The 23,818-nt window shown below is 40.6% G+C and overlaps 1 protein-coding gene across 1 annotated transcript in view; it reads right to left on the bottom strand.

Moving 5' to 3' along the window:
* Window positions 1-2,797: 2,797 nt before the first annotated feature.
* helz (helicase with zinc finger) overlaps window positions 2,798-23,818 on the bottom strand; it is a 38,333-nt gene continuing 17,312 nt past the window's right edge. The window contains exons 17-31 of the mRNA XM_060893202.1: window positions 23,450-23,568; window positions 20,465-20,610; window positions 19,443-19,590; window positions 19,088-19,271; window positions 16,840-17,068; window positions 12,772-12,976; window positions 10,094-10,145; window positions 8,326-8,504; window positions 7,287-7,494; window positions 6,889-6,971; window positions 6,287-6,740; window positions 5,638-5,875; window positions 4,743-5,226; window positions 4,304-4,526; window positions 2,798-3,764 (exon numbers count right to left, since the gene is read on the bottom strand). Coding sequence (XP_060749185.1) covers window positions 3,421-3,764; window positions 4,304-4,526; window positions 4,743-5,226; window positions 5,638-5,875; window positions 6,287-6,740; window positions 6,889-6,971; window positions 7,287-7,494; window positions 8,326-8,504; window positions 10,094-10,145; window positions 12,772-12,976; window positions 16,840-17,068; window positions 19,088-19,271; window positions 19,443-19,590; window positions 20,465-20,610; window positions 23,450-23,568 — 3,296 coding nt within the window. The 3' untranslated portion in view covers window positions 2,798-3,420. The remainder of the gene's footprint in view (window positions 3,765-4,303; window positions 4,527-4,742; window positions 5,227-5,637; window positions 5,876-6,286; window positions 6,741-6,888; window positions 6,972-7,286; window positions 7,495-8,325; window positions 8,505-10,093; window positions 10,146-12,771; window positions 12,977-16,839; window positions 17,069-19,087; window positions 19,272-19,442; window positions 19,591-20,464; window positions 20,611-23,449; window positions 23,569-23,818) is intronic.

Here is a 23,818-nt window from a genome sequence, read left to right on the forward strand (position 1 = left end):
CAGAGCGCCATTACCGGTCAAATCAGGGTTTGGCACACAGTAAGAATGCATGATAAAGGAATGCAAGGTGTTGCAAGAAAGTTTTATATTGACTATAATTGTTGGAAACAATGCATTCATGCTTAGAGATGGTTAAGTCTGCTGTTTTAGACAACAAAGTAGCATTTCATCCAGTGTCAAAATTTCCATTTGCTTTTCGATTTATTGGAATTAGGGGTTTCGTAATTTTGAAATATTTTTTAAGGTTCACTATGTTATGTGAAGTGGAACTAATGATATACGTATACATTTTGCATTACCCATATAGCCCAGTTCTCTGGGTATTCCTTTAAATAATTTGATGTTTAAGCAAAGGTTTATAATTTAGGATAATTAAGGTTGCTCTTTATTATGAAACATTTTTGATTAATACAGAATGAAGAGCAACAACAATCTACTGCAGAAATGAATCTGAGTAATAAAACAACTCAAGAACATCTGAGATCTTGAGATGTTTAAAACCTTTCAGGAATAATCCAGTTTGTGGCTGTATGGAAACTGGATACATGCTTTTTAACCAGAACAAATGTTATAGCCATTTTTTATAAAAATATTTTTTGGAAACCATATGTACACTATATGTGGGTGCCTGTTCATTACAGTCATATGTGGGCTTTCACCAAACAGCTGCTGCAACGTAAAGCACAGAAATGTTAAAATCTGGGTGTCCAAAGGGGGACAGATTAGACCTCCTCAAAATACAGAGGGGCCAGAAATATATATATACTACTCTTTAGACCTTTGGGATTGAGATCGAAAGATGGATTTGAGATAACAGCAGAATTTCAGCTTTCATTTCCAGATATTTTTAGGTGTTTAAAACAACTAAACCAAACTAATATTTTTTAATGCTTGGTTACATCATAATTATGTACAATTTAAAAAATTAAGAGGTTTTTAGGATTAGTGGTTTACAGCTCCTTTAATCATCCCTTCTCCCAGTTAAATTTTTGCGCTTTTGTATTGTAGCCAAGACTAAATTTCATACTGTAAATTAATTTGCATGTCTAGTCTGTGTCCCTGGACTTTAGTCAACCCTGATTTAGAATGTCTCCATTAAGATTTCCCTTCACTGGAACTAAGGGGGGGTAACAGTAGGTTAGGGTTGGCACGTTTGCCTCACACCTCGAGGGTTGGGGGTTCGATTCCCACCTCCGCCTCGTGTGTGTGGAGTTTGCATGTTCTCCCCGTGCCTCGGGGGTTTCCTCCGGGTACTCCGGTTTCCTACCCCGGTCCAAAGACATGCATAGTAGGTTGATTGGCATCTCTGGAAAAATTGTCTGTAGTGTGTGAGTGAATGAAAGTGTGTGTGTCCTGCAATGGGTTGGCACTCCGTCCAGGGTGTATCCTGCCTTGATGCCCAATGACGCCTGAGATAGGCACAGGCTCCCCGTGACCCGAGATAGTTCGGATAAGCGGTAGAAGATGAATGAATGAATGAATGGAACTAAGAGCCATAAACCTGTTTTTGCATAAAAATGCCCCAGTGCACTAAATGAGCACCACAAATACATGCATTTCCGAGAGTTATGCGGAAGAACCCGAGTCCAGACCACAGCTCCAGTGGATTGAGCCAGACCTTTTTCATCAACATCAGTGCCTTGACCTGACCTGAAAATCTAGTGAAATCTTCCAGTCTTCTGGAAAGGCTTATCATAACAGCAAAAAGATAACATATGGGTATGTTTGGTCAGGTGTCCACATACCTTTGGCCACACAGTGCATATTTTACCAAAAGAAAAACATTTTATTCAGGATTATTTCTAACCTTGACTAGTTTGTCTTTCTAAAATCATGTTAGGATTCAGTTAAAAGAAACACAGTAGTAAAGGCAGTCAATCTGCTTGAATGTCTAAAACCTTGACAGTTAAGTTCAAGTTCCTGTTACATTGAATAAGTTTTTGAATATTTAACATGGCAGAGCAAAATGCGCCTGCACGATCACATGATCTGCACGATTATTCCTGCCAATTTAGTTGGCAGGAATAAATCAGTGATTGTTTCAGCACCAAAGAGCAGTCGAGTGAAGAGTCTTGTCTTTAAACGCCAAGTGACTTTTACCTTAACCTAGACTGATGTAGACAAACTTATTTTTTTCTCTTAAATATTGGCACTAATGGTGATTTTCACCAAGCAGATTAGGTTTCAAATATTTCACACCATGTATATATACACTATGTTATTAGCACCCCTGTATTAAGTGGCTCGTTCACCAGAAAGATATAACAATGGTTGTTTTTCCAGCAGCAAACAATGTCTACACTCAATGGCTGAACAGAGAGCTGAAGTTCTAACCCTGGAAGCAAGTCCGTGACTGCGGGTGCAAAAAAAACAAAAAATCTGCATTTTTCTGTTCTCAGCACCACAAAGCTGATTATATCTCTCATTGACGTCTTAAGTCACAACTGACCTGTGAAGGAAATAGAAATGTCTTCATTTTGTTGTAATGTCTTATACCTTTGTTAGATCTAAGTAAAAATAGGACATTAATGGATTATAAAGAATGCTTAAACTCCTATTCATAATCAGCTGTATAAACGTCATACTGTGAATGTGCTGAAGTGATAGTAAGTTGTTAAGTATGACACAGCATGTGATTGTTAAAGTTTTCTTTCATAAATGATTTCATTAATTTGCCCAAGTTAGTACACTGTGTTTAATATTAGTTGGACAACATTCTGAAATATCTTCTCCATTACAAGCTTTATAAAAAGAACTCAAAATGTCTTATTGTGGTAATGTAAATCAAGCACACAGATTTCATCTCTTTTATTTATTTATTCTTATGTACAGTCTGAGAAAAGTTTGTCTACAGCTATACAACTTTTTATAATAATTTTTTTGTCCAAGTCAGTTCACCACTGAGCTGCTGGCACAAGAAAACACACTGATAATGATTAATGAACTCATCATTAAAAAGCCAGCTGGTAAATAAAATCACTTCAACAACTTTACTTCAGATAATAGATACAAAGAGAGCAGACATAATTAGAAGAAAAGAAAGACAGGCAGCGAAGTGGTCAACCAATTTATGGTCTTTTTAAAAATTTTATTTTTTTTGTCGTTTTTTTTGTTTGTCTGTTTTTCTTCAACATTTTGGTATGTATGTATGTGTGTGTGTGTGTGTGGTGTGTGTGTGGTGTGTGTGTGTGTGTGTGTGTGTGTGTTGATTTCTGTTCGTAAAACCACAGATGTCAAACTGTAAAAGAAATGACTAACTAAATTAAGTAAAAAATAATAAAACACAAAAAGCTAATCAAAAGCTGTTTTTTTTTGTTTTGTTTTTTTTTGTTTTTTTTTTTTGTAGATTGTTATTCAATTTTTTTTTAACCATTTTCACTCAATAGGGTGTATATAATTCATATATATTTATATATTCACTTACTTAAAATACGAGTAATAGCCATTGCTACTATTGGAACTCCCTATGCTAAGGTCTTGTAACAGAGAGATGGGGTCGCTGTTCTTTTTGGTCTGCTCAGGCAGCGGGCAGCGGGGCTTGGGGGGAGCTCGAAGAGCGCTGGCGTAGGACATGGCAGGGGGTTTGTTGTGGCCTGAGGCTGGCATGGAGCCCACTCCTCCTGGGTCTGGGGGGGTCTGCTTGCTAGGCAGAAGGGCTGGAAACTGTCCATGCTGCTGAAGCGCTGCAAGGCCAGCGGAGTGAGGAGGCTGCTGCACACACTCAGCCTGGGCGAGATCCTCTGCAGCATTCAGCGCCTTAGAAACTGAAAAGCAATCAGCAAAAAAAGTAATGATGTATAATGCAGTTTAGAAAATATATTATATATTACACACACAGTGCTGCCCAAAAGTCATCTAACACTTTGAACTTTGTGGTGCAAGGGCTACAACAGCACAATCTGTTGCTAAAGTGGGCTCAGGCTCACCAAAAAAAAAAAAAGACCAGTCTTTGGAAGCTGTAAAATGTCATCTTTATGTAAAAATAAATGGCCTTTGCTTGAATTTCTATTTAATTAGAAAATTGTTTTAAAGAAAAAGTAATGTTATGAATTGCATGCATGTATTCCCAATACACAACACTGTATGAATGTAATTTTTTGCCTCTGAATACATAAATATTTTGAAAGTAAGACTGGTTTTGAAAGCTGTGCTACTGACGTGCTGTTGTGATCAAATTTGTACACACTGCTCTGACAGGTGCACCTTTACCGAGTTAAGCTGTAAATAAATCTGCTAATTTGAAGCGTTCTCCCCAAAGAAACAGAACTAGCTATCACCAGACTTCAGTGTTGCTGTAACTCACCTAAAATATCCCTCTGAGGGACGAGGTGACTCGCTCCATTGCATGGAATGTTGTGGAGTGGAGCGGGGCCTTGGCTGGGCCACAGGTCTGCAGTGGGATATGTGAAACAGCCTGTGGGATCCTGAGACTCCTTACACTGCACCACACTTTCCCCGTATGGCTGAGGAGAGCTGGAGGATATCCGCCTCTGGTACAGGGGCCGTCCGGGCCCTCGAGGTTCATACTGAAAAACAGACGAGGAGAAATTTGGTAATGAATTATTTTTAACCTGAGATGAAAGGAATGCTCCAGAGATTAGAGCTAATCAAAATGTACTACATAAGATAAAAATAATAGTGAGAAAATAAGATTACACAAACCTGACCAAAACCTGACTACATAAAATTCACTTAGAATGCAAGTTTACAGACAATTGTGGGAGTCAATTTAGAAGTCACACCTCTTCTAGACTGTGCAGGGCATTGTGTGGGGCCTGGAGCTGCTGTTGTTGCTGTTTGTGCTGTTGAAGCTGAAGCTGTGTGAAGGGACCCTGCTGCAGGCCAAATGCCAGCGTCGGGGACTGCTGTGCCCCGGCATGGTGCCAGTGAGCCTCAGGCAGAAGGTACTTGACGGGCACATGCTCAGGGGGTAGAGGAAGGGCGGCCTGGCTGAAGGCCTGTTGCTGGTGAAAAGGGAGATCACGGCTGGTGTCTGGGAAAGGGAAAGGCCCCGATACCGGAGTATGATTGTGGTTGTTGGAAGTGTTAGAGGTGGATAAAGGGAGGGCAGAGGAGACAGTGGAAGGTGAGGAGAGCTCCCCGGAAAGGTGGGGTTGCTGCACCTGCCGGTACTGTAGCAGGCGTGACTGCGGTGGGGGCATTTCAGCAGCTTCACGTGGCTGATATGACTCTTGAGGGAGCGACTCACGTGGGAGACCAGAATACCTACAGGAAGGGGTGGAAGAAACAGGCTATGTTAAAATTTCATAACCCGACAACCAAATTCCTAAAAGCAATATTAAATAGAGAGCAGGGCTTTCCGACGCTACATGTCCCAAGTGTGGAAAAATAAAAAAAAAACAATGTGGGATTATTTATGATCCCTTCCCACATGTGAGCATATACGTATCTAAAATGTAAAGCTTGCAATACAGATCTAAATCTATATCTAAAATGTAAAGCTTGCAATACAGATCTAAATCTATATCTAAAATGTAAAGCTTGCAATACAGAGCTAAATCTGTATCTAAAATGTAAAACTTCATTAACTGGTAATTTAAACCAAATAGGACATAGTGCATAAACACACTTTTAGTCCTACTGTGATAACCAGTTTTGCACAGAGCTTGGACTGACCTGGGCATGGGTGCTCGGGGCTCGTCCTCAACAGTGGTGCCCAGGCCCCAGTTGGGACGGAGCAGCTGCTGGGGGATCCGCATACCTGGCTGACCCAGGTGTGCCAATTGGTGGGGCAGGGCGAAAGGAGGCACAGCACCTTGCAGAAAGGGCCCTGGCTCGTTCCACTGACCTAGACGAACCGACTGCTGCTGCGGTTGAGCAGCCATTGTCTCCATGCCTGAACAGCCTTGACCATCTGAAAAGAAAAAGCATGTTTCAGGCATGAACATTAAAGCCTAATAATTTCCATTAAAAAGCATGATTTTGTTGAAACACAAGCTAGCTGAAGAAGATGCCTGGCAAGGTTCTGAAAACCTGCTGCTCATTAGACTAACAAGCAGATGGACAATCAGATTTTTCAGCAAAATGGTCAGGCATTAAACAGCCATACATTTGGCATGCCATTGATTAGGGAAAACAAAATAAATAAATAAATAAATAAATAAATCAACGTTGCCATACAAACATTGACAGCACAAAGACAATGTAGCTAAAAAATCTCATTAATAATGCTAAATTCCTAACACTCAGGGTGAAAATCCAATTCTGGGTTGAAGTGGTGGAGTGCCAATGGTGAATTTAAACACTGCACAGAGTGCATACGTACCCAGAGAGTCACCAAGCAGCGAGTCGAGACTCTCCTCCCCAAAGCTGTTGAGGCGCATCGGCTGCTGATGGGGCTGGTGTTGGGGAGGCATTCCCCTCACAACGTTCTTCAGCTCATCAGGGACAGTGCCCATTAGGCTCTCCCCTCCGTCAAGGCCGTCCAGCACTGGAGAGTGCAGCGTGCGCTGGGCCAGAGGATGGCCACCGAAAAATGAAGGAGGGAAGGCAGAGGCCTGTGGCTGTTGGGTCTGCACTCGAATGGCAGGTCTGGGAAGACCATAATGTGCCAGGGGGCCAGGAGGGGCATGGGGGGCAAATGCTGGGTGAGGAGGGGGTAATGGGAAGCTGAGCGGTGGACGCTGGGTAGGCGGGTCTTTACGCAGCAAACGGCTGGGAGGAAACACCAGGCTGGCATGGGTTTCAGGGCTTTTGTTCTGGACAGACTCAGGCTCTCCCTGGGAAAGAGGACAGCCAATGTAACAAAATTGAAACTGGGAGTTAGAAATGACCATGATACCATGGCAACTGCTAGGTTGATTACAGTATGCATGATTGCTGTTTTGCACCCAACAAATTATTCTGTAATGATAGATGGATGGATACCTGTTTCTCCTTCAGCTCAGGAGCTTTCCTTTCAGGTGTCAGCAGCCTGCTATGTTCCACTTTTCCATTAATGTCGATCTTTCCTATAAAGAACATGGTTTATCAGCACATTTACACCACAAACTAGCTCCCTATGAGAAGATAGTTGCATGAGAACTAAATCAACATTTGCTGAAGAATTGAAGAAATATTTTCAAATTAAAAGCAGTGGAAGCTGTAAGAGTCACGGCAGCCTAAGCGCTCACCTTTTTGGATATTTGAAATGGCTAGAGGAGTCATGTACTAAACAGCACACTCTGAGACAAACATTTTCGAAGATGCATCATCACACATTCACATCCCGTCACACATTCACATCCCTTTAAAATAAGAAAACAGATTCTCACAGATTACAGTACCATTGGCAGTAGTTTCCTGCAACAGGTCCTTGTCAGTGGGGGGAAGTTGGCCAATGCCTAGCGGTGATGGCTGGTTCAGACCATAAAGCACTGGTGATGTCCGACTGACGGCAGGCCTCAGATTCAGGTTGTAGGCTGCCATGGCTGCCTGGTGACTCATGATACGAGGGTCCATGGCAAAGCGGTTCTGATAGCCTGGCCATGGCAACTGGAAAATAACACAACAGAAGAGGAAGCAGAGATTGTATAATTGGGATACATACAAACAGAAAAGTGGGTTGTGCAAGTTTTAGGGGTTAGTTGTTTTTGTTGTCAAACCATAAATCTTTATACATCTTTTATTTTTAGTCAAAACTCCTTTTTGTATTGCTGACCATAAATAGTGGAGGAGAATACTCCTTGCTCCACTATTTCTACACAGCTGGCAGACCTAAAGTAGTATACACTCTCCATCCATTATATTAGGAACACATGTACACGCAGGCAGTTACCTAAAATGCCATGTAACAGCAGCAAAATGCAAAAAAAATCATGCAGATAAAGGTCAAGAGCATTAGTTCAACATCAAGCATCAGAATGTGGAAATAATGTGATCATTGTGACTTTAACCATGGCATGGAAGGTGGCAGTGGGCTGGTTTAAGTATATCAGAAGCTAAGAGTACAGTCTCTAAAGTCCATGTAGAACGGTGTGAAAAACAAAAACGACGGTGTGTTCGACAGTTCTGCCTTGCTACTAAGAGTTCAGAGTAAAATAGCCAGATTGGTTCAAGGTGCCAGGAAGGATATGGTGGATCTGGTAATCCCTCTTTACAAACGTAGTATGTATAAAAGCATCTCAGCAAATGGACCTGATAGGAGTTTAATCTGAATGTTACCATAAGATTCTAACCTGTATCTGCATGACATTTATTGTGTGCAGCTGCCACATGTTTGGCTGTTAGATAAGTGCATGAATGTGCAGATTTCCTTAATAAAATAGACAATAATTTTATGATATAAAACCACATATACTAAACTATGTCAGTGGCAACACTCACCGGCAGAGGCATGACCATGTTTCCCCCATAGACGGCGGGCACATATAGGATGCTGGCTCCGGTGTGAGGGTCAATGCGCTGTACAGGACTGGGGGATTTGCCAGATGGTGGTGCTCCTCCTCCCGTTGGAGTGAAAGCCTGGATGGGATTCCCCATTAACACAGCAGCGCTGGGCTGAACTAAACACACACAGAACAGTGAGGCAAGACAACAATCACAAGGAGCTTGAGAGGAGCATCACAGCAGTATGGTAATGAGTGCCACATGCAAAGGTTATCAGCCTGAAAAATGGCCACGACTAGAACATAATACAAACAGCTACCCAATATTTGTTTCTCAAAGTCTCTTGCTACTGGTTATTCTGGGTGAACACATACAGTAGAGTAAACACATCATAAATCAAACACTAAATTTTAGTTGTAACAAGAATTTTTCCATTTAGCCAGAAGAGCATTAGTGAGGCCAGTTACTGATGTCGAGTGAGGAGGGCTGCCATGCAGTACAGTTGGCACAGAGCCAGAGATCAAGGTGTTTGGTGGCAATGAGGTCAGGGCTATGTTCAGGCCAATCGAGTTTTCCACTCCTTTTCCTCGTAAAACCATGTCTTCATGGACCTTGCTCTGTGCACAGGGGCACGATCGTGCTGGAACAAGTTTTTGCCTTTTTGTTCCAATAAAGAGAAATTCTAAATGCTACAGAATACAAAGACATCCTATACAATTATCACGCTTCCAAACGTAACAGGATGGGGAAGGCATGTGTCCACATACTTCTAGCCATATGCTGTGTTTTAAAATGATTTTCTTATTTTAAACTTTGAACTCTGCCTAATCAAGTTAAATAATTTGCACAGTTTTTTAGCAGAGCACAGAATAAAATAAATAGGCTCAATTTTACTAAGTTTCAACAGTAAAAGAATAAAATAACCAAATCTCTCACAATCAATAAACCCCTAACACTTTGGCTTTAATTTATCATATTTAATGATTAGTAAATCCAGTATACATCCTCTTATCTTGAATATGCTTCACAATTTATTAAAAACATGTCCCTAGTTTTATGTTTATCTCATACACACAATCACAAAATTCACTCACCCACTCCAAGCAATCCGGAGGAGTAATTCTGAGTAAACTGGAGCAGCTATCACTTGCTAACAGAAGGCTGATGTTCTGAATGTGCAGAAGTGGAGCTGTGATAAAGCTCTATGGACTTGACTGATCAACACAATTTCTTTCCCTAAATGACTGAAAAATCTACGGCTTCACACATTCTCACCTTTTTCTGCCTCACTGATCCTTCAGTGATCTACAAACTAATGACCTCGATTTGCAGGGGAAGTGCAATAATGTTCTCATGACCTCCCCTTCAAAGGAGATCCTGCAAAAATATCTTTCCCTCAGCAATAAAGTGACACTATTCCGTCTCAGGGACGCATCAATGCATGTATATAAAAGCGAAAATATTTGCACCGTTGTACAAAAACCAAACAAGAAGCAATCAATTTTAGAGACATTTAGAAACTGTACACTACTGCAGCCGCCTCGCAGACTTTTAGCAGACTCTTATTCTATAGCAATAAACAAATAAGTGTCCTTTTTTTAATAAATAAATAAATAAATAAAAATAATAAAACTGATTTATACAGCCAGTGCTGCTTTTCAACTTTTGGCCTGTTATGTATTTGCTTTAACATTTCACAGGACTACTACCTAGTGAAGCACTATATTGGTGGCAAAAAGCCTGGATGGAAAAGTGAGAAACTTACCAAATCCTTCAGGAGGAAAGTGCTCTGCATGATTGGCAATCTGTCCCTTAACCTGAAAGAAGAAAAAGAGTCTGAATTAAGAGAAGAGAACAAGTGTCCATAAATACACTTATTGCTGGGTGGACCTGGTGATAATTGTGGGGAATATTTGGGGTTATAAATGAAGCAGAGGTATTAGGGCTATCTTTTGCCCTGCAGCATGACATCAGAAAATAAATGACTACAAGGCGGGGCAATCTGATTTCAAGAGCAACTTTCCACCCCTAGAACACTATTCACCCACATGAGAGACTACTGACTGCTCAATCCAGCATTGTGGCAGTCACAAAAGCACATCATCAGAACAGACTGGGACAACAGTGACACGAGTAGTTGAATGGGCTTTGAACAACGGAGAGCTGGGAATGGGAACAATGAGGAAAGCACGGCTGAGAGACTGGAGCCTCGTTTAGAAGCTTGCATGCCGAACAATTCCTTTCTTCACAGTGTAATTGCACAGAGGCAGCACAGAGGCTCCTGCAGCTCGCAATTGTAGCGCTGGCAACAACTTCCTAAATCAAAGCCCATTGATGTAATCCATGAGGGAGGCATTCCTTTTCACAACAAATCGATGCCATTTGTATGCATGCAGAATGACACGCCAAAGTGTCCATGACCAATTGTGTGATTGCACCCATCAGAATGCTGGGGTCAGTACAATCACCGTTAAAGGGAGTCGGCAAATGGCTGGTTACAGATTGCAGTGCTTATTGTTTCAGTAACAGTAATATGTGCCATTGCTGCCCGATTCTTTTTTTTTTTTTTACTACAGTGAGACATTGCAACGTCTAAAAGAAATCACAAGGTTGAACCGTTTACCCCAAACACCAAATATAGAACAAAAACAGTCCTGAGAAAGAAAGGAGACAGAAAACGATCAATCTTGAGTCTTAATAGTTATGTTTAAAAAGCTTGCATACTTGTTCTCTTAATTTCCCTCCATATCTATTCCCTCCTCATATTTTTTAGCTACCTTCCAAAAAACCCATAACATGAGACAAGGGACAAAAATCGTATCTGGATTTTCAGACCCAAATTTGTAAGAATGTGTCATACGCTAGTTCAGATACATCAATCATCATCAACAAGGCTGGAAAGTGTGACTGGCACAGTGACAGATGTGAGCCAGCTGTCACTCACGAGAGATGGAAAGTAAACAGAGCAAACAGGAGTGAGGGTGTGACAGAGTCCATATGATGCTAGAAGAGAAAATGGTCTCTTATTTAGTGGAAAGCCAGTGATTAACATATTAATCATCTAATTTATAGCATCTGTAATGTCACCAAGTTGTAAAGTTGGGAAAAAAAAAAAAAACCTAGCTAGAAAACTGATGCTAGCCGGTTAGTGAGTAACCGAAGGCGATTGTGTGTGTTCCTGTATTTCAGACTCAGGTACGTGTGAATGTGTACTGACGTGTCACTCATAGCCATGACACAGCACAACCCACGTACATGTTCTTGAGGAGTTTGCAGGAAAAAAAAAATACAAACTTGTTTCTTAAAAGTGACAAACTTGTTTGTCCGGTAGCTTTAAAACAAATATTCTTGACAGACATATTCATCACATTTAATCAAATAACATTGTTATTTTATGGTATTACTCAAGTATTTTTATAACATGAAAAGCTTCATTCACTAAACAACTAAAGGACAGATTTAATTATGGCTATTGTTCTGCATGGGAACAAGAGGTGTGATTCAGAGGATAACTGTAGGCAGCACTGGACTATTGAAAGGCCACTTGGAAAACTGTTGCCCATGAAAGTCTGTTTCAGATGGGTTATTAATACAGTAGACGTCCATTACAGACTCCCTACCCCTTTGCCCATTCATGCCTTTTTATTTAGTTAAGTTACTCTGGCTTTCAAGAACAGTTTCCATAGCAACAGTGCACATTAATCACAGAATCAAATAACCTCAAATAGATAGGTGGCCTTTTCTGGTCAGGTTTTCGAGGGACATTTTCAATGCACTTCAAGAAGCTCCAGCAAATGCAAACAATGGGAGGTATTCAGGTCTCATCACAAACAAACAGTCTTAATCTCAGATATTAGTAGTCGTTGAAGCAAAGCATTTGGCACATTAGTAGGCTTGCATGGAAAAATAAGTCTTCCCTCTATAGGAGTATGATTCACTGGCATGTTATTCATGTAAAGGTTTGCTTCTGCTTGGCACCCGCTTCAACATAGTTTCTTCACCTGCCAGCCAAGAAGTGTTTAATGTCATACAGGCTCTTTACAAATTTATAGATATCTAAAAACACACCATGCCGCATGCACTCACTCCGGCACACACGCACGCACGCACTCACTCACTCCTGCACGCACGCACTCCTTCCCTCCCTCCCACCACACTCACTTCCTCCCTCACTCACACACTCACTTTACTCTCAGGACCAATACTGGCCACACCCAATGTGTAATAAATCGTACCTGTAGCTCGTGAGAGCAAATCTGAGAGAATTTTTTTCCATTTGTGACTAAACAGGTGGTTCTGTATACATTTTGCAGGTAGCATGTGTTGTTAATCTCCATCACTAACAGTTGTAGTAGAGTGATTTGATAACCAGCAAAATCTTAGGTGCTTTAGAGGTTTGCTCTGGTGTAATGTAGCTTTAACAGGATGGCATTTGGTTCTTACCTTAGGTGGGGAATGCTGGTGTTTGCTGGGTCCCTGGGGCTGCTGGGCTCTCAGGGCTCGGGGGATGAACTCAGGAGCCAGTGGATTCAGCACATAGGTCTTCTTCAACTCCAGAGCCTCCAGCTGGGCCTTAATCTGCTCGAATGTGATTCCATGCAGACTGTTGTTATCATGGCAGATGGAGATGAACGTTTCCCAGAACTTTCTGCACAAGGCCAGAGAGATGTGTACAGTGAGCAGGATAGTCCACAGTCCCAGCTGTGCTTGCTGCATATACAACATTATATTTAAATCACATTCATCTAATTAGATAAATTAGCTAGTCAGAGTATCTCAATAAACGAGTGCGTCATTTATTTATGGATCAAAATAAAGAGTAAAAATAAATCAATGATGAAAGAAATGTTCCGAAAATAACATTGTCATTCCAGACACAATGGGTGAAGGGAAACTGAAATCTACGTCATATCTCGAAGCCATGCTGCTATGACAAATTTTGCTCTCAGGAGAAGATCCAATCTGTTTAACTGGGACACAACGTTTCAGCTGTGCAACTAACTAATACACAAAAGCAGCACACAAGCTGACGTGTTGCGTAGGGTGGCTTTCACTAGAATTTTGAGATGAAAACCTGAACATGTCGATGAGCTAATACTAGGAAAGCACTAAGAAAAGGTGTGTTCATAATTAAGAAAGCGCTTAAAACAAACCAGAAAACACAAACCCACAGGAGTACAACATGAACAACAAAACCCTTGCGTCATTTTCAAGCTTTGCATTTTTTGAAACCCAGCTTGCAGAGCGTTCAGTCAAGAAATGTCACCGACAGACTGTAACAAGGCATGGATACTGTTCTGTATTCTCATTCTGCAATGTTTAGATCAGATAAAGCAAAAACCACATCAGCTGCAAACATGGAAGTCAGTAACCTAATATAAAGTGCAAAAAAAAAAAAAGTTTACTAGCTTGCCTGAAGAAAGTCTTAGGACTCAAATGTGTAATAAGCACTCAAACTAAGTGCTCACAGACATCAAACGTCTCCAAAATAGCAGCCAGGGCATATCACGCAGGATTGTGGGGTTCTAATGTGCTGCAATTTGGGAAAATAATAGTTGTAATTGATTACGCTAATGCAGGGAATGAGCGATGTTTGCGTCACGGTCTAGACGCAATCGTCCCGCAATCTCCTCTGAACGCATTAGTGCTGTTCAGGAGAGCAGACTCATTAATGCCAGGTCAAGTCAACACAACAGCCTCTCACACCAGAAACATTTTCTGTCGGTGTGTCTGCTTGTCTACTCAATTATAAATAAATAAATAAATAAATAAATAAATAGATAAATAGATAGATAGATAGATAAATAAATAAATAGGTAATGTATGCTTAAAAAACCGCATGAGAAGCTGCTAAACGGTGTCAATGGACTAATTTGCATATTTATAACTATAATCTGCATATCAAAACAGAGTGATACTGTCTCGAAAGACAACTGGAATATATTAGTTTTAGCAGAAGAAAATGATAACATAAGTGCATAAAGATATTACCATTTGATGCATTCATAAAGTTATTCTACTGTCAAGTCTAAAGTAAAGGACAATGGGAGTTTGCAGGAGTAAACGAGAGTGATCAGTGTTTGGTTTGGTGGCTTCGTCGGTTTGGAGAGTTGTTCCGATGCACTTCTGGTGACTCCGTGAACAACAAGAGTCATTTCCATAAATTGTTATGCATGATGCAATTCCATTCACATTCATTAAACATTCTTCCAGACTATTCTTATTTTTTGTGTCTTCTGCTGTTTATGTTGTCTTGTGAAATGTTATTGTATGATGTCAGTGTGTAACATAACATTGCTTTTCCTTTTATTCCTGGATCTTCTACAGTCGGAACGCATTAAGTTCCAGTACGTGTTATTTACAGGCCAACTTTTTATTATTATTATTGTTATTATTATCATGAGTTAATGAGATTTGGATTACACTGATTTAATTCAAGTGCTCATTCAAGTAAGTTATTTCCATCATCAATACAAAAGGATTTACAAAATGTACTAGATTTACTTTTGATTTCTGACATGAACACATTAAAAAAAAAGAGTTTGACAGTTTTCCCACTTTGAGAACCAGTGGTGTAGATAATCCATTTTTCAAAGTAGGTTGCGTTCCTATTTGTTTTACACACAGCTTTGAAGCATCTGTAGTCTAAATACAATGTATTGAGTATTAAATTGACAAAGAGCACTGTGTCTCCTCCTACCACAACATGCAAGCACACAGACAGAGATTGATTTAATTGCTGGGCCCTTCGGCTTGACATTTCCTGTAGCTGGGCTCCGATGAATGGCTGATGTGAGGCAGTCACCATAGCGACAATGGAGCTGCAGCTAGGGAGGATAGGGATTGTGGAGCTGGGCAGTTCTCTTAAGAAACGTGTATTGACATGCTATCTCAACAACAGAGAACCAAACTGAGCTGTGTGGGAAATCTTATCTTTTTTTTTAGTCAGAAATCAGAGCATCTGTTTGAGGATACAGAGGACTGTCTTTTCCCCATTGAACAATGAAGATATGAAGCTGCTTTTCATGTTAAGCTTCACACCATTTTCTGCCATCCAAAACTCTGTCAAGACACACACAAATACAAATCAGTAGCGAGCGCAGTAGCTTCACACTATCTCCTGCCCACGCACACCCAGGAAAATGTGCCAAGTGCATTTGCATTTTCCTCACTATCCCCTGGCGCTAAAGGGCACAGCATGAAACTAGAGTGTGCCAGGCGGACTGAAAGCTGGGACTTTCTCTGGGGAAGCTGCGAGTGCCTGGCCACCTTCAGACTAGCGCACAGACCGGGCTGATGCCAGGAACAATTAATGTTTGGAAAGCATTAATGCTCCTCTCAGAGCTATGCAATTCCACCGGCAGCTTGCCCAATTAGCATAAGAAACCATTATTAACTCATTACAATAAATAGAACACTTTGTAATAGGAGCGTAAATTTTTAAAAATCATGTCTTTGAGAAAAAGCAGCATTTTATAGGCATGCCTGCTACATCGCAATTAAGCCACATCATCAGATGAGCTCCAAGGAGGAGTTCATTAATTACTTTTCATCACCGATGACACCAGGGACACGTCTGTACTTATACTGGAATCATACGGAATACCATGCAAACATTCATAAAAATGTTCAGATACCAACATCCAATCCCACATAACGCTGTGAGACATACGGCTCCACACTAATCAACAGGTGACACAAAACAGTAATCTACATGCAAGTGTAAGATTTCTAGCACCTTCCTACATGCTGAAACATCGTATAGCATTTAGCAGTGAAGAAAGCATGCAGAGAAACCATCAGAACACGGAAGCTCAGCTTTGCAAGCACTGAGACACACACGTTTCCTCTCACCTGGGCCTACACTGTGTCAAGGTATTCATGACACCGTGCAGTAATTTCACACACACTTTTAAAGAGACTGTTTAAACACCATAATGCCCATAAATATTGAACTCAGCATTTGGCAGCAACCAATATAATCATTCATTCATTTTCTACCGCTTATCCGAACTACCTCGGGTCACGGGGACCCTGTGCCTCTCAGGCGTCATCGGGCATCAAGGCAGGATACACCCTGGACGGAGTGCCAACCCATCGCAGGGCACACACACACTCTCATTCACTCACGCAATCACACACTACGGGCAATTTTCCAGAGATGCCAATCAACCTACCATGCATGTCTTTGGACCGGGGGAGGAAACCGGAGTCCAATATAATCATAATAATCTAAATTAAATGTTACTAATTTCAGTATTAATATGGGTATCGGTGGACACCAAAAAAAAAACTTACTTTCTCACTGAAAAAATGGTATTTGTGCAGCCCTACACAAAACAGAAAGTGATCTCCCCACACAACACAACGACCCAGAGCAGCCCCAAGCCATCCTTATTCATTGCTCAGTTGACCAAACAAGACAGGCTTTTAAATATTAACTATAATTAAAACCCGGTCCACTGACCTATAGGCAGTTACACTGATTGCGCTCTGAGGGCGTGTGATTACCTGCAGCGGCCCACGGAGCACAGCGCTATTGGGTCTCCCACTACGGCCACTAGGGACTGAGCCCGTGTGATGGCAGTGTTCAGGAGTTTGTAGTTGGATAGGAAGCCATAGTCCAGGTCCTCGGTAGAGTCTTCCACCAGCTGTTCCTTCCTCTTGATGGCCGTCTGCTTGTGCTTACAGGTGTGGCGAGTGCGAACGGTGCTCAGGAAAAGCACACGAAACTGCTTACCTACAAGAACAAGACCGGAGTTATTGTACAGCGAAACTGATATACTGATACAAAGAAATGTGCTATCAAAAGCCCAAGATTGGCTAGCGTTGCTATGACAGAGTGAGAGTCTGCTATCCCTCCCATCCAGACAGCACAGCCAATTTTTTCTACCCCTGGATGGCAGTTGTATTATCAAACCTCCCAACAATACGGCAAATAAGTAATTCAGGAGCCTAAAGCTGTGTATGTACTGATACAGATAATGAATATGCAGGAGCTCACTAAAAATAACAAGTTCAATAAATATACATAAAATTCATCAGGTAATCAAAGACCCCATTTCAGTACGTTTTAAAGAATATTGCTTGAAGAAATTAAACTTCAGTTAGTATTTAGAGGTAAAGTGTCAGGTTTAATGATGAAAACTTATAGATTTGTTTTCCGATGCGTCAACCACCATAGCTTACGGCGCACGCCAAGTCTTAATGACAAGTGCACTGCAAGCAAGCAATCTCTTCTAAAATGGAACTCTCTGTTTATAAGAGGCTGTTGAGATGCTCTTTATCATACAAACGGAACAGTTGCATCAGTGACTGTTTGTCTAGTGACTTTGAGATGTGCGACTGATTGAGTTTGATGTGGGACTTCGTTACCACAGGACAAAAGGAAGGATTATTTCACATTAATCACTGAGGGGAATGAGCACCTGAGGACCTGCACTCCTTCAAGAGGCAATTTCAGCGCAATTGCCCAGGTAGTCAAACATCTCATCAATTATGCACAAACTAATCTAGTGCTTCAACCATCACTGCCCCTGCTAGTGTGATGAAACTCGCAGTGCTCAGGGGATTTCAGTTGCTCAGTTCTCCCCTTCAGGCGTCTCTTTGATGACTCTTTACACGCTGGTCTAGAATTAGGTGATTGTTGGAACCGAATGCGAGTCCACATTCATTTATTTCCATATAAATGGCGAATGAAGTGCAGTAAGTGGAGCAGAACACGTCAACAAACATGAGGTTCATTATAAACGAATTCAACAATATAATTTGGCTGCATTTGCACCATATTTTAATCACATTTTTAATCACATGGGCTTTGAACTACGAACTATTCTGAATTGTTTTGCAGGGTATGATGGCAATATGTTGGTCGGTAAACTTTTTTTTTTTTTTTTTAAGGTTTAGAGATAATTTACACACAGTCGGTGTCCAGGAACAGCTATTGATTTTATGTATTTATTCTATAGTTAAAAAGCCTACCACATCAAAAACAACCGTGGACACGAGAAAACAGTCATTCTGGAAGCCAGTAAAATAGATCAGAGCAAAACTGCAGGAAACATACTGACCAGGAGTTAAAGCCTCATTGCCTCGTAATACACACTAGCTGCTCTAATATGACCAGTAATATGAGGAAACATGCAATGGAGGTTCTTGATCCTGGGGACACACTGCTCATCCTGGGGACACACTGCCCTGTCAACATCTTCATCTTTCCAATCGACTAACATTCGGTTAGCTATTTATTTTCAAAGAGATATAAAAACTTGAAGCTGTGGACTACAGGCTGGAATTTAGATCAGCTTTAAAACAAATACCGCAAAGGAAGGATATTATATAAATAACTTTAAAAAGTGATTGAACCTATATTTAAGTCAGAAAACTTTATGTAATATTTGTGTTATTAGCTCTTCTTGCATTCTATCAGCTTCAGTAAAATATTTCTGAGAGCTCTAGGCTCAGTAAATAAATAAATAAATAAATTAATTAATTAAAAAAAGAAAGAAAAAAAAAAACAAAAAAAAAAAAAACACATGACGTGAACCGTAAACAATCAGAACACTGAAGCCTATTGAAGCCCTGGAAAGATGCTTGTATATTTTGGTTCTTGTTTTTGTCTTAATACCTAAATGTAGAATTTGAGAAAACGTTTTTGACGCTCTTTTTTGTGGTTTGATCTTGACCTTCACAAGATTACTAAAGTTAAACAAATCACACTCTCCTCTCTAGATCAATCACACTTCAGCACAGGACTCACCCTGAACATTGAGCACTCGCTCCACGCTGACCTCCTGCATGCGTTTTTTGCGAAGTTCGGCTCGGATACGAAACACTTGGTCTGCGTATGGGGACACCACGCCGATACTGCCTTCGTCCAGCTTTCCCCACGCTACCGGCCACTTCCTCCTTATTTCCTCCACCCGCTCAACGATCTCAAACACCTGCACACACAAGAACAATGACTATAGATAGCTGCTGTGTACAGCTGTAAGGAACTCATCGCTGTATATTAGCTTAATATGGTTTTAGTCACTGTATTACAAAACCGTTACAGGGTCTTCTCTAAGAGAAAAATAAATGTGGTGCAATGTGTCAATTCACTGGATTGCTACCTCAGCATTGTTGTAGTAAGCCGTGCTGTTCTTTTCCTGCACGTCCTCCCCTCGAGCCGTGAAGAAGGTCAGAGGGTAGAATTCCTTATGTGGGGGTTGCTTGCCGCTGGCCATCAGCTTGCCCTCGTAGAACAGATCCGATGTGTAGCTGCAGCCGCCGGGAGCAAACTACAGAGTCAGCACTGGTTGCTTCATAAAGGTCACTCAACAGGCAAAGATCTGGATCTGATCTCCACTACACTACACAAACTTTACCTAACTAGAACCTCCATATATTTACTAGCAGCCTGTTATGTTGTTTGCAAAACAGTACATAAATGTATAAGAATACAGGCAATCAAACACAAAATACATCTGACAAATGAGATTATTTTAAACAAGCATTTTAAATAGAAGGCTTTCTCTGAAATGTATGCAAAAGGACCTATTAAGTACTAGCTCTTGAATCACAAGGCAAAGGATTTACAAAACATTTCCACAAAATAAATTCTGTTAATTTCACACCTTATGCGTTGTTTAACTTGCCTATCAAACTGGAGAAAATATGCCGCAGCACAATGTATGTAGATTTTATGATAAACGATTCATTAGAGCCAGATGCTATGCAAATCTTTCTACAGAAGACACTCACGTTATCTGCTTTAATTAACATTTCAGATCAAGGACAGTTTGCTCACTCTTCCGTTCTAAGAAGTTCAAAAAAAAAAAAAAAGCTGAAAGTTTCATAATAGCAGCAGTAATCAGGTCTGAGTACTGTGAATTCATTTCCTTGCCATGTTTTGTCAGCCGTCACTCCTAAGCACACCTTAATTATAAGACGGTCAAGCAATATAACGCATTGTGTTTAAGATGTGTGTGACAATGCATGTGACAGACGATAATAGATCCCATAGAAAACAAAAAGGAGACAGAATTTTCATATTCAGCTTGTTTTCCCTCAGACACCAGCACACACCACTGTGCGATTTGTTTTTCCACATCTCTCTCCACAGGAAAAGCGATGTGAAAAAGTTCACACCTACTTGATGATTGCCTCATGGGAGCGGTAGTTTTCACACAGCAGGATCCTGCAGGGGTACTCGGAGGGATAGTGCTCATACAGCCGGTCCAGCAGGGACACATGTAGATTCCTCTCGCGGGCAAACTCACTGTACACAAACGGACTGAGCTGTAGGGACGAGAGCACAAGACACGATCAAAAAGTGGATCAAGTAACACAACCTGTTGAACTTTACCACCTTTGCACACCCCTGATACCGTCACATGCACTGGAAAAAAGATATTGTGCTAAAAGCCATCCTGTTATTCTGAAATACAACATAGCGATAAATGTAACAAATTAATGCTAGGACACAGTACTTGCATTTTATCACCGCTGTTAAAACAGTGATAGACACTCAGTCCCTCACCAGTCTCTTTCCTTCCACCTCTCTCTTGCAATAAACAAGAAAACTGCAAGGTCCTCTATCCTGACTGTCACATGACAGAAAACTTTGCCTGCTACAAAGTGCTCCTTCCAGAAGTGTTAAACATCACCTTGCAGAAACCTCACACCGATCAACAGCACATTTTTTTTAGAAAATGCATTTAGTGTTAGTTATTTGTAGCATGATTAGAACGAATTAGAATAAGTGTGTTATAATTTTGACCACCATTCAACAAAATGTAATTATTTTCTATCAAATTTTTTTTGTTAAATAGAGTACAATGTCTAATCAGCTACTAATAACCACAAGTGCCATCAGAGCCCGGCAGTGTCATAAATGAACAATAATAACTGCAACACTCTCAGAAATGTTGAACTGCATCATCTCATAGTTCAACACATACAATCTCCAACTGACTTGCGGTCCATTTTATGTAGAAATATAATTATGAAACACGTACAGTGTATTTGCCGGAACAAGACGCAGCAGTAGTTGCACTGTTCCTGTGGACAATATAATTTACAAAGAAATCAGACAGACATGTAAGAGGTGAGAGCTGAATAATTAAAGCAGGGAAGATGTGAAGGAGGATGCAAGGGTTTTGGTTTTAAAGGGCAGTTCATTAGCAGCCTGATTGCTGTCTAGAGTTTGTCTGCAGGGACAGAAACTTCCTGTCTCCTCTGTGCCTCTCTGGGGACTAAAAGTTAATGACAGGTCAGGAGAGTAAATGGCTCAGTCACTCTTGGCTTCTATTACAAATAAAATACTGGGAAAATTACCAACACCTCCTATTAGTCACTAGCCTGCAATAACAGGTTATCCAGCTAATCAACTTCACAGTTATAAAAACTGATCTCTCATTCACCAGCTTCACTCTATGTTATAGAACAAATCAACGTCTGCTCCAAAAAAACAAACAACTAAAACAATCAATCAATCCAGAATTATTTTTCCCCCAACACACAGTAATATCTTCAATAATAGAATATCATCATATCATCTTTCTCTCTCCTGATTGGCTGCTGCTCCTATCTGTCACCATGTCAGAGGTTCTGCACATATAAAAGTAGCTCAGGAGCATCATAATCTAAAAGGTCAGAGGAGAAGCCAGACTGCTTTGAGCTGGAAGATTACAAAAAAATCAAAGAACAGCTCTTTACAACCGTGGTGAACAGAAAAGCATCTCAGATGATTTCAAACATTGGTACAAATGGGTTACCACAGCAGAAGACCACTCCTATCAGTGAAAACGTCTCCGGTTAATCCGACCAATCCCGTCTGTTCCCAAGGACTCGGACTTTCTCCTGCTTTAAATGTATGTGCAAACACAAATTTCCCAGCAATTCCGACTCGAGACCCCGACACGACACAGGTTACAACTTTCAGTTACAGGGTTGTCAGCGAGAATCACAGCAGCTCAGGAACATCATATTATAAGGCATTTCTTTTCAGCCCTGACCTAATAAAAAAATCCTGTACACTGTGGTTTTTAAGTTTTTGAATATATTGACTCAGGAAGATGTGACAAATTAACAAAACACAGTTCCTTAGCAACATCTGAGCTGAAGGGTAAGTCCTTCCTCGCTGTGGCATTGGATTCGATTTCACATGGCCAGCCATGTGATCTGCCCTCAGTTATCCACCTCAAGTTTCAATGAAAATATAAAAGGCTTCATTTAACTCCTTTAACAAATCTCTGTTAAACGTCAGGCCTGCTTATCATCGTTTACTGCATAAAACCTGATACAACGTGCCCTTGCTTGAATGAATAGGGAACTAAAATAAACGGTTTGACAACTTATGGAACAAGTTCAATCACTTTATATAGGGGATGTAAAAGTGACGCTAAAAAAGATGCTAACCGGCATTTCGTTGCTATGTACCTGTACTATGCAAGAACACTAAGAACATCTATCTATCTATCTATTCTATACATTTGACTCAAATGATTTATGTGAATGATCAGCAATTTAATTGTTTGACAGCCTGAGGTCACGGCGTTCAGATACACAGAGGGAACGATGATCACATGAAAGCCTTCTTACGAGATTAGAGTCTCGTCACCTAGACGGAATTCATCTGCATTTATGAAGTGATCTATAGAATGATGGCCCCGGATCACAATGACATAACATTATATGCTACGAGATCAAGGAGCTCATTATGTTTTACTCAATCATTATTCATATCTTTAAATCAGACACACTATTTAGTCAATCACATTTTTTTTTAGAGAGCTGAGAAAATGAATTTATTTATGTTTAAGCTATTTATTAATAATATTAATCCTATGTTTGCAGGAAATGATTTAGCTAATTTAGTTTTACTCACAAAAAACGTTTTGCATTGTTTCTTTACAGAGAAATAAGTCTATTCAGTCTGTTTTTCTTCATTAAAGCTTTGCTCAACTTTCCTGAGACAGTATTTGAACTGAATTGTGAACACAGAATCCCAGAAGCAAATTTTATACTTGGCCAGATTGAATCTCTACGATCTAGTGCAAAACTAAACATTCATCCAGGTAAATAAGAGTGAAAATGTTACTAACACGTGTTCAGGAGTGACAAGTTGATCTCGTACCTGCATGTGGTCTCCAGCAAGGACGATGCGTGTGCTCTTATTAGCCAGTGCCAACGGCATAATGGTCTCGCTCTCCATTGCCTGGGCCGCCTCGTCCAGCAATATGTGTGTGAAGAGCCCTTTTGAGACACAAAAACCCATGCACACATAATTAACACACAGTTACCTGGGTTCAGGCCTACCTGTGTTTACACGCAAGTACATATTCACTTATACCTTCACCGTCATTAAAGCAACCAGTGAAAGAGTTCTGTATAAAATCTAGTGTTATTTGTGTATACGTCTCATAAAAGACTATAACAAGTGGAAAACAAGGCTAACAGAGACTGAGGCTACCGTAAGCAAATAAACTTAGTAACATTAAAAAAA

Source organism: Tachysurus vachellii, chromosome 18 (assembly GCF_030014155.1).
Source record: "Tachysurus vachellii isolate PV-2020 chromosome 18, HZAU_Pvac_v1, whole genome shotgun sequence".
Lineage (NCBI taxonomy): Eukaryota > Metazoa > Chordata > Actinopteri > Siluriformes > Bagridae > Tachysurus > Tachysurus vachellii.